Genomic DNA, 11111 nt, shown 5'->3' with positions numbered 1-11111 from the left:
TGACCCTGGGTTGAGCTAGAAGAAACATCTAACCGTGGGGGATAGCCCCTCCTACCTGTGAGTTGAGAGCTCCCGCTGCAGTACCTATAAAAGTAAGTTAAAAAAATGGTGTCCATTATACAGAAATGATTTCCCTGTGTATTCCTCCCATATATATATATTCTCATTTAGGTGGGGGAAAAAGGAGTGAATGAATGAATTGAAAAAAATTGAGTAATATAAAATCCACATTATAATACTTATTTCTCGAGATTGGTATATCACCATCTATTGTTGCTTCCGTTTAGTTTATCAGCACTTTTAAAGTCAGCCAAACCTTATGGCTCTTCTGGAGGAGGTGAGGGCTGTCTTTGGAGAACTCAGTCTCTTCCTAATATCCTTCTCTCGTCCTCCTCCCATCCCCTGCTTGCTCGGTTCTCTTACTATTTCCCCAGCAGATCAGGAAAACTGCTCAGCCAAGCTTTCCCTTGGTCTGACCACACTAACGGGCAAATCCTCTGCTGTTCATGTCTGTAGTCACCTCTTCCACCGTCTGATATAGCTGTACCCCTTTTTCGTAAAACACCCTCAGATTAGCAGGGTACGGGGTTTGGAATTTAATCTTTTCTTGCTTTAATATTCGTTTTGTTTCAGAATATTCCTTCCGTTTCTGTCGGACCGCTGGGGGGTAATCATGATCGAAGTATATTAACTTCCCGTTCCAAAACACCCTCTTCTTACCCCAGGCCCTTCATAGAATCTCTGCCTTGCTCTTGAATCGAAGGAATCTCAGTACTATTGAGCGCGGCTTACTTTCTCTGTCTCTGGGAGGCCTCGGGACGAGCGCACAATGCGCCCTCTCAATTTCAATCTCCAGAGTCGGGGGAACCTCCAGCACTTCCCACAGCAGCTTGTCTACAAACGCCGTCATCCACAATCCCTCCGTTCCTTCGGGAACATTATAAATCTTGATATTTTTCCGTCAATATCTTCCCTCCTGGTCAGGCAATTTACTTCCCTGCTGATTTAATATTTTTATTGTCTTACTTAGTATCTGTTCCACGTTTTGCACGCGATCTTCCACCTTCTCAATTCATGTCTCTGCCACCCCTATTTTCTGATTGACGTTGGCGAGCTCTGACTTTATATCATTGAGTTGCTGTTATATATCTTTTTGGACTTCCGTTATCTCTTCCAAAATCCTTACCATATTTGCCGCTTCGCCTGAACGAGGCCCCGCGTCAGCCCCGCCACCACACGCACGTGTAGGAGAGCCGCGCATTGCACCTCTCTTCCATAGGCTCCGCAGTGATGCTTTTTTTATCTCCATTCTTTTTCCCTATTCTTGCCCCCCTTATCAATTCAGATATTTTCAAAAGATCTTATATTTGACGGATTAATAGGGCAAAATATGTGTTTTTCCAGGGGAGCTATTGATTTAAGCTGCCATTCTGAACGATGATGTCACCGGAACCTCTAAAATTTTGTTTTAATAGCTATGTATTAATCAAATGTGTAAGAGATATGAAACACAATGTGTACATTCAGCAACTAATCCTGTCTAACTTTTAAGGAAATACAAAACTTGAAAGATGTACTAAATTATAATAAGGGCGGTATGGTAGCACAGCAGGCAGTGTGGTAAATGTATATGGTCTTCAACGGGTCTAATATCGAAAAACAATATACTATACTAACAATTTTGAAAACTAAGTGAACAGGCCAAGTAAACTATGACAATTAAAGTTGATAAGTTTAATTGAAACAAAAGTGCATCTTGTTTGTTGGATTTAAAAATAATCCAATAGGATAAAAAAAAATTAAGATATATGTGATCTTTTATAAATCACACTGTGTGAGTATGGCACCAGGACCCTGGTTTCTAAGCTCCCTTCATATTTACTGTAGTGGTAGTGTTACGAACCCACAGGTTTCGTTTACTGCGGACTGTCACTTCAAGAGCGCCTGAATAAGGCGGGACTATGATGTTGTTCACTGACTGTTTAACTTTAAAACAAGGACACAGACAGTCACGGTCAGAAGTCAGAAGAGAGGGACAGAGAGAGAGGAGCAAACCTGGAAAAGGGTAGCAGCTCCACATGTCGAGGCTGGGAAATTGGAACTCTGCTATACCCATAAGGGTGGGTTCATTATTGATCCAGTGTACATCGAATGTATGACTGTCACTTTGTATAATCCATAGAAGTGGATTAAGGAATGTCCTGTGGGACCAATTGAAGTTAACCCTTGCCTGGGTATGTTATGTGGTAACCCCTTGAAGACGACACCCTTGTGACAGATAACTTCTTTGGTGGTAATTCATATGTGGATTTGGAACGGCTCAACGGAGGATCTTCGACAATTGTTGTTTATTAATTACCAGCGTGGAACCTGTGGAATTCGACGTAATTGCCTTCTCTCTACATTTACCCTGGATTACAAATATCTCTCTCCTATCATTCATTCTGTGGATGAACTGAACTTTCCTACTTTACCATCTCAAGACTCTAAGCTTTATTCCCCCAAGCTCAACACAGTTTGGGAGCTATATTTACACACCTATATACACATAACACTGTTAACATGTGTTTATCTTGGTTAAGTTACGATAGTATAAGCTGATACTAATAAAGATAGTGGTTTTAACATTAAAACCCGACTCAGCGTGAAATCTCTTGGTGCTGGTTTATTTCCAAAACGTTACAGTACGTAACAGTAATTAATGGGTTAACCCTCTGTTACTCAGTCAGCCATTGCCACATGGGAAGAGTCCACATATTGTGCAAGAAGTTATCAATAAAGTTCAGTTGAATATCCTGCAGGCTGCCATGCTGGTGTGCTCTGCACTCTCCCTCAATATCCAACACAACATGGTGTCAGAAGTGGTTAGTCGTCAATGAACTTGTACTACAGACCAAGTGAGATACCCAACAAGAATGAATTTACAGTAAGACTGTACTTGTTTGCATATATTTATGGAAAAATATCCAGAGATTATCAACCTAAACTGCCTATGCTAGTCTGCTAACTGAGCTGAGAACTGGCCAGGGTTGCTAGGCAGCGCCTTCAAGCTACATTCAAAAGTGGATACACTGTAATATCTGTGAGCTACTAACCTGGGGAAGTGCACAGAGACACAGACACAGCAGAGAAGACAGTCAAACTCTCGGAGAGAAAAGAAGGCTTTTTGTAGTCCAAGTAAGTAAAATAATAAACAAACAACCAGGAAAATGGAACCAATACCAGCAGAACCTATATCTACTTACCTAATAAAGCCCCCAGGACATTATATTTCTCTAGACCAGGGGACTTTGAGAAATGGCACAGATGCTTTGAGAGATTTAGAGTTGCAAGCAACCTCACTCAGGCTTCAGAAGAGCATCAGGTAAGCACACTGATATACTGCATGGGGGACATCATGGGTGGATTAGGACTGACAGATGCTCAGAAAAAGGAATACAAAACTGTTCAAGACAAATTCAAAGAATATTTCACAGGAAAGCAAAACGTGACACATGAGAGTTCTACTCCAGAAAACAGGAGCCAGGTGAAAGTGTAAATGACTTCGTCACAGCATTGTATGCCCTGTCAGACAACTGTGCATATGGAAATCTGAGAGATTAGCTAATTAGAAACAGGATTGTTGTTGGGCTACCAGAAACCTGTCAGAGAGATTTCAGTTGCAGGCAAATCTCACACGAGAGAAAGCTATTACTATGGTTAGGCAGAGTGAGAATGTTCGACAACAGGCAAAACTGAGGCACAAAAATGATGCTGAAGCAAAGCTAAAAGCTGTACAAAAAGAAGATCAGAAAGACCGTAGAAAGAGGTGACAGTGGAGCTCAGCTCAAAACAGACAAGCAAAACAAAGAGCAGCTGAAATGTCCAACTGCAGGAGATGCAGCAAGTCTCCATTCCATGACTAAGACCTCCTTCCAGCAAAAGAAGTGAAACACTACCAGTGCAATAGAGGTGGCCATTATAAAAGCCAGTATCACTCAAAAACAGTTTTCCAGGAGGTTAAATAAGACCATGCTTCAGACAAAGGGAGAGCTGTCCTTGGATCTCTAGGTTCAAATAGACAAGGCTGGTGCACTACGGTTCAGTAGCAAACTCTGGCAGTGACGTTCAAAATGGGCACTGGGACAGATGTCACAGCCATCCTCGAATGTCTGTTCACAAAACTGGTGAAGAAAACAGGCATTACACTAAACCCAACAAAGAAAGTGCTGATGGGGCCAGAGAAAGATACGCTGAGTGTGAAAGGAATACTTTATACTTTATTGTCGCCAAACAATTGATACTAGAACGTACAATCATCATAGCGATATTTGATTCTGCGCTTCCCGCTCCCTGGATTACAAATCGATCGTGAATATTAAAAATACTAAAAATTTAAATTATGAATCATAAATAGAAAATATAAAAATGGAAAGTAAGGTAGTGCAAAAAAAAACTGAGAGGCAGGCCCGGATATTTGGAGGGTACGGCCCAGATCTGGGTTAGGATCCATTCAGCAGTCTTATCACAGTTGGAAAGAGGCTGTCCCAAATCTGGCCATACGACTCTTCAAGCTCCTGAACCTTCTCCTGGAGGAAAGAGGGATGAAAAGTGTGTTAGCTGGGTGGGTCGTGCCCTTGATTATCCTGGCAGCTACTATTATCAGGGAGTGGATCTGAGGGCTCGGTCTGGTTTGGAATGCTGTTGCTTCCTTCTATTGGTGCACAACTGTGTTTTTCTCTTTCCCTTTCTCTGCACAGTGGTTTCGATCTTTTTAAAATTTGGGTTCTTTGGGTTTCTTGCTTTGTGGCTGCCCGTAAGCAAACACATCTCAGGGTGTATAATTTATGCATTCTTTGATAATAAATTGTACTTTGACTTTGACTGGTGAGTGGGCATTGTTCCTATTCCCAAGCTGGATGTAATTTCCCTTACTCCACTGAAATACTGCTACATTAGACCTTAATTTCTCCCTATCAAATTTCAAGTTGAACTCAATCATATTGTGATCACTGGTTCCTAAAGGTCCTTTTACTTTAAGCTGCCTAAACTCCTCCAGTTCATTACATAACACCCAATCCAATATAGTTGATCCCCTAGTAAGCTCAATGACAAACTGCTTTAACAAGCATTCAACAACCAGTCTATCACAGGTAAAGCCCTCCCAATCATTGTACATGTCTACTTTGAAACGCTGACGTAGGAAAACAGCATCTATTATTAGAGATCCCCACCCAGGCCATGCTCTTTTCCCACTGCTGCCATCAGGTAGAAGGTACAAGAGCCTCAGGACTCGCACCACTAACTTCAAGGACAGTTACCACCCCTCAACTATCAGACTCTTGAACAAAAGGGGATAACTATACTCAAAGCAACACTCACAACACGCTGGAGGATCTCAGCAGGTTGGGCAGCATCCGTGGAAAAGATCGGTCGACGTTTCGGGCCGGAACCCTTCATCAGGACTGTAGGGGGAAGGGGCAGAGGCCCTATAAAGAAGGTGGGGGGAGGGTGGGAAGGAGAAGGCTGGTAGGTTCCAGGTGAAAAACCAGTAAGGGGAAAGATAAAGGGGTGGGGGAGGGGAGGCAGGGAAGTGATGGGCAGGAAAGGTGAAGAAGGAATAGGGGAAAACACAATGGGTAGTAGAAGGAGGCGGAACCATGAGGGAAGTGATAGGCAGCTGGGGGAGGGGGCAGAGTGACATAGGGATAGAGGAAGGGAGGGGGAGGGAATTACCGGAAGTTGGAGAATTCTATGTTCATACCAAGGGGCTGGAGACTACCTAGACGGTATATGAGGTGTTGCTCCTCCAACCTGAGTTTAGCCTCATCATGGCGGTAGAGGAGACCATGTACAGGTGTCCCCCGTTTTTCGAATGTTCGCTTTATGAAACCTCACTGTTATGAAAGACCTACACTAGTACCCTGTTTTCGCTTTCAGAAGGTGTTTTCACTGTTACGAAAAAAAAAGCAGCACGTGATAAAAAATCAGCGCGCGATAAAAGGCAGCGCGTGCCCCAAGCAGCCGCTCTCCCTGGATTCGGAACGGCACTGCTTTAACACGTGCCTGTGAGCAGCTGTTTGCAAAATGGGTTCTAAGGTGTCGGAAAAGCCTGAAAGAGCCCGTAAGGGTGTTACGCTTAATGTAAAATGAGACATAATTAAGCGTTTCGATCGTGGTGAACGAAGCAAGGACAAAGTGAGTTTGGCTTGTGGAAGCTGACGAACATGATGTTCAAGAGGTTTTGGCATCCCATGACCAAGAACTGACAGATGAAGAGCTGATGCAATTGGAAGAAAAAAGGATAACAATCGAAACCGAATGAGTAATGATAAAGTACGACTTTAATTTTGAAAGGGTACGTCAGTTTAGGGGATATTTGTAGGATGGTTTGAGTCCTTACAAAGAACTGTATGATAGAAAAATGCGCAAGGCTCAGCAGTCAAGCAAGCCTTCCACATCAGCCACAGCAGACGACGAACCTCGACCTTCGACATCGAGGCGGGCAGAGATAGAAGAAGGTGAGCTGCCTGCTCTAATGCAAACAGACGACGAGATGACACCCCAGTGTCCCACCACCCCAACCCCCAGGCCGCGAATAGATACCGATTCGCAGAGAATGCAACGGTAGCCGGGAGGCACACAGCACACCTTTAAGAAAAAAGCCGAAATAAACATGCTAATTAATTAGGTGCCGCCGACACATAATTGTCAGCCCAGATCAGAGACGATGCAATCGGAAATCGGCTCTGATCTGGGCCGACAATTACGTGCCGGGCGGCACTTAATTAATTAGCATGTTTATTTCGGCTTTTTTCTTAAAGATGTGCTGTGTGCCTCCCGGCTACCGCTGCATTCCTGCACGCTTCGCAGCAATGTATCGCTCGGTGGCCTGGAGGGTGGGGGCCACTGCACCACCCCAACCTGCGACGACTCAGCCTAACACACCATCATCAGTGTGCTCGGCAAGCTGTCGTCCCAATCCCAGTAAGTGATACTACACTCTACATACATTATTTCTACTTTATATAGGCTGTGTATTTTTACGTGTTATTTGGTATGATTTGGCAGCTTCATAGCTGAAAGGTTACTGGAGAGTGCTTGCACCGTGTTTTTGCCGACGGCGCTTGCGTGAGATTTTCACTACAGAGAACAGTTCAGTAATGATTGTGGAAAAGTATTTCTACTTTATATAGGCTGTGTATTTATCATATCATTCCTGCTTTTACTATATGTTACTGTTATTTTAGGTTTTATGTGTTATTGGTAGGTTAGTTTTGGGTCTGTGAACGCTCACAAAATTTTCCCATATAAATAAATGGTAATTGCTTCTTCACTTTACGACATTTCGGCTTACGAACCGTTTCATAGGAATGCTTTACCTTTGGATGGCGGGGGAAACCTGTATGGACATATCCGAATGGGAGTGGGAAGCAGAGTTGAAGTGAGTGGCTACTGGGAGATCCCGTCTGTTGTGGCGGACGGACCGGAGGTGCTTTGACCCCAGCATCTGCAGATTATTTTGTGTTGACGATAACTATACTCACTTGCCTATCGATTGAGATGTGTCCCAGAACCAATGATCTCACTTTAAGGCAACACATAAAATGCTGGGGGAACTCAGCAGGCCAGGCAGCATCCATGGAAAAGAGTGAACCCTTGATGTTTCGGGCTGAGACCCTTCATCAGGACTGGAAAGGAAGGGGAGAAGTCAGAATGAGAAGGCGGTGCGAGGCGAGGAAGAAATACAAGATAGGTGAAACTGGGAGGGGCGGAGCGCAGTAAAGAGTTGGAAAATTGATTAGTGAAAGAGATAAAGGGTTGAAGAAGGGGGATTCTTATAGGAGAGGACAGAATACCATGAAATACAGGAAAGGGGGAAGAGCATCAGAGGGAGGTGATGGGCAGGTATGGCGATAAGGTGAGAGAGGGAAACAGGAGTGGGGTGGGGTCAATGACCAGAAATTTGAGAAGTCGATGTTCACGTCATCAGGTTGGAGGCTACCCAGACAGATCGTAAGGCGTTGCTCCTCCAACCTGAGTGTGGCCTCATTGTGGCAGTAGAGGCCATGGACTGACACGTCGAAATGGGAAAAAGTCTGTTTTCCTGGGGCATGTCAGGAGCCTTTATGAAGGGTTGAAGCAGATGGAATATAGGATAGAGCAGTGTATAGTCATGCACTTTCATAGAAGGAATAAAGACATGGACTGTTTTCTAAACAGAGAGAAAATTCAAAAATCCAAGGTGCAAAGGAACTTGTGCAGGATTCCCTGAAGGTTAACTTGCGGATTGAGATGGTGGTAAGAAAGGCAAATGCAATGTTAGTATTCATTTTGAGTGGACTAGAATATAAAAGCAAGAATTTAATGCTGAGGCTTTATAAGACCTTGGTCAGATCGCTCTTGGGAGTATTGTGAGAAGCTCTGGGGCCATTGTGGCATTGGAGAAGGTCCAGAGGAGGTGCACGAGAGTAATTCCAGGGATGAAAAAAGTTAACGTATGAGGAGTGTTTGATCGCTCTGGGCCTGCACTTACTGAAGTTTAGAAGAGAGGGTTGGCGGTGGGGGGGGGGGGGGTGTGAGCGGAGAATAGGAACGGAAATCTATCTCACTGGAACCTATTGAATATTGAAAGGCCGAGATAGAGAGGTCGTGGAGAGGATGTTTTCCAATAGTGGGGGAGTCTAGGACCAGAGGGCACAGCCTCAGAATAGAGGGGCATCCATTTAGAACAAAGAAGAATTTCTTTAGCCCGAGGGTGATGAATCTAAAGAATTTATTGCCGTGAACGACTGTGGAGGCTACGTCACTGAGTATTTAAAGAGGAGGTTGATTAGTTCATGATTAATCAGAACATCGATGGTTGCAGGGGAAAAGGCAGAAGAATGGGGTTGAAAGAGATAATAAATCAGACATGATAGAATGGTGTAACGGACTCGAATGACCTCATTCTTATGTCTTATAGTCGACAGAGGATTACTGCTTTGTTGATGAATGCAAGGAACGATCTCTTGTATGGTTCGGTGGAAAAAGTCTTATCATGTGATACAGCCAACCTTATATTTACTTACCAGGTTTCTGAGGCAACACCAAGTCCTTGGCTTGGGCGGCCATGGAGCACGCATTGCCCTATGGGAGTTGTAGTCCCTCTTTTTAATTTTTCTTTGCAGTCCAGATGACGGATCTCAACCCTAAATGTCAACAGTTTACTCTTTTCCATAGATGCTACCCAGCCTGCCGAGTTCCTCCGGCATTGTGTGTGTGTTGTTTATTGGTTTTGGTGCATTTGCTCAACCTGAGACTACAATTCCCAGTAGGCACCGTGACGAGCCTGTCTCTCCCGTCCCTCCACGTCGTTTCCCGGGTAACCAGCGCAGCTTCGTCGCGCGGTGCTTGCTGGGATCTGTAGTCCACCCTCCCCACTGGCCCCTGCCGTTTCCGGCTAACAAACTACAAAGGCGGCGCCGCCCGCCTTGCGCAGACGCAGTTTGGAATATTATGGGGGAAGAAAACAGACGGCGCTGGCGGCAGCTCGCACACGATGAAGAGGCGGCTTTGCTGTCAGTGAGGTAGCGGCTGGCGGCTGGGCTGTGAGCGCGGGCGGAGAATGGGGGACGGCGGGCAGGACATGAACGGGAACCCGCTGGGATATGAGCCCCACGATGGAGACCAGGAGCTGGAGCGGGCGCTGTACCAGTGGCTACTCTGGGACCAGGTCCGTATCTCTGCCCCGCACACATGTTTACCACCGAGCTCGGTCCCTCCCTTCTCTCCCCGCCTTTCGGCCCCGTCTCTGTTTACCTTCGTTATCAGCGCGGGTTGTCGCCATTCTGTTGGCATTGAAAAAGCGTTGCTATTGGTAATGGCGGGTGGCGGACTCCTTTAGATGGTTCTGGGTGGGAGCAGGAGGTGAAGATTGCCAGATGATAGGGTTGGAGTGGCTGGACACTGACAACCGCGATGGTCCTGTTGGCGTTTGAAGGGTTGATGGAATGGGCAGTTGGTTATAGACCTGTGGGGTGGAGGGGCTTGGGCTAATGAGCCGTTTGTGATGCACCGGATGAGGTTAGAAGGGCAGTTGATGAAGGTCTGTCTGAGCCTGGAGGGACTGATGGTGATGATTCTGATGGGGTTCTAGGGGCTGGTGCAGCGGCCAGCTGGTGAGCGTCCAATTGGGCTTTGAGGGGCTGGGAATATCCAGTTAGTGATGGTCCTGATGGAGATACAGCGCTGATGAAATGAGCATCTCTTCAGACTCGTGAACAGTCAAATGCTCCTGCAGTGAGGACAGAATTGTTTTAAATATGTCACACGAACTTTAGCATTGAAATTGAATTGAGAGATTGTGAGGTCACCTTTGCAGAACAATCTGATTAAGTGAAAATTATCACTTGTTTTATTAAAATGAATTTAGTAACTACACTTGCAGGGACTGGAGCATAGATTCACCAGTGTAGTGCCAGAGCTGGTAGGTCTGTTGTAGGAGGTGAGATTGACTAAACTGAGCCTCTTGAGTAAGGAGGAGGAATAAGATGTGAAGATGCCCCCCCTCCCTTGGTTGAGGTGTGTCAATCAGAGAGGGGGTGGGTCACTCTCCCTGTGGCATGAATGTGTTCTTTTTAATGTAAGATAACCAAAGTTGTGTACACTACTTGAAATTGAGCAACACCTCCTATTCCTTGGTAGCCTCCAACCTGTTGGCTTGAACATCGATTTGTCTGACTTTGGGTATCGTCTTGCCCCTCTCCGTCTTTTTTTCATTCCATTCTCACCCCTTCTTCCTCTCCTCACCTGCCCATCACTTCCATCTGGAGACTTCTTCCCTTTCTTTCATGGTCCACTGTCCTTTCGTATCTGATTCTTCCTCCTTCAGCCCTTTACCCCTTATACCTACCCTCTCTCAGCTTCTGACTTCTCTCACCCCCCCTTCCCCACCTACCCACCTTCACTCTCACTTGTCGCCTGCTAGCTTGTACTCCTTCCCTTCCCCTGCCACCTTATGCTGGCTTTTGCCCCTTTCCTTTCCAGCCCTAATAAAGAGTCTCAGCCTGAAACATTGTTTAATCCCCTCTATAGATGGTGCCCGGACTGCTGAGCTCCTTCAGCATTTTATTTTGCTTCTCACACACTGC

The 11111-nt window shown here is 45.4% G+C and overlaps 1 protein-coding gene and 1 long non-coding RNA gene across 3 annotated transcripts in view; one reads left to right on the top strand and one right to left on the bottom strand.

The window, feature by feature from the left end:
- Nucleotides 1–4322: 4322 nt before the first annotated feature.
- LOC140200647 (uncharacterized) lies at nucleotides 4323–9105 on the bottom strand. 2 transcript variants are annotated; one of them, XR_011886680.1, is made up of 3 exons: nucleotides 9051–9105; nucleotides 7527–7670; nucleotides 4323–4568 (listed from the first exon to the last, which is right to left on the bottom strand). It is a non-coding gene; the product is annotated as an uncharacterized lncRNA (long non-coding RNA). The 2 variants fall into 2 exon arrangements; XR_011886681.1 differs by having other exon boundaries at nucleotides 7531–7670.
- A 370-nt stretch (nucleotides 9106–9475) lies between these two features.
- The window catches only part of pgm2l1 (phosphoglucomutase 2-like 1), a 167211-nt gene continuing 165575 nt past the window's right edge, over nucleotides 9476–11111 (top strand). Inside the window, exon 1 of the mRNA XM_072262471.1 lies at nucleotides 9476–9694. Coding sequence (XP_072118572.1) covers nucleotides 9587–9694 — 108 coding nt within the window. The 5' untranslated portion in view covers nucleotides 9476–9586. The remainder of the gene's footprint in view (nucleotides 9695–11111) is intronic.

This window comes from Mobula birostris, chromosome 7, assembly GCF_030028105.1.
Source record: "Mobula birostris isolate sMobBir1 chromosome 7, sMobBir1.hap1, whole genome shotgun sequence".
In the NCBI taxonomy this organism is placed as follows: domain Eukaryota; kingdom Metazoa; phylum Chordata; class Chondrichthyes; order Myliobatiformes; family Myliobatidae; genus Mobula; species Mobula birostris.
Note: the sequence above shows the minus strand (reverse complement) of the source record. Positions and strands in the feature narration are given on the sequence as shown.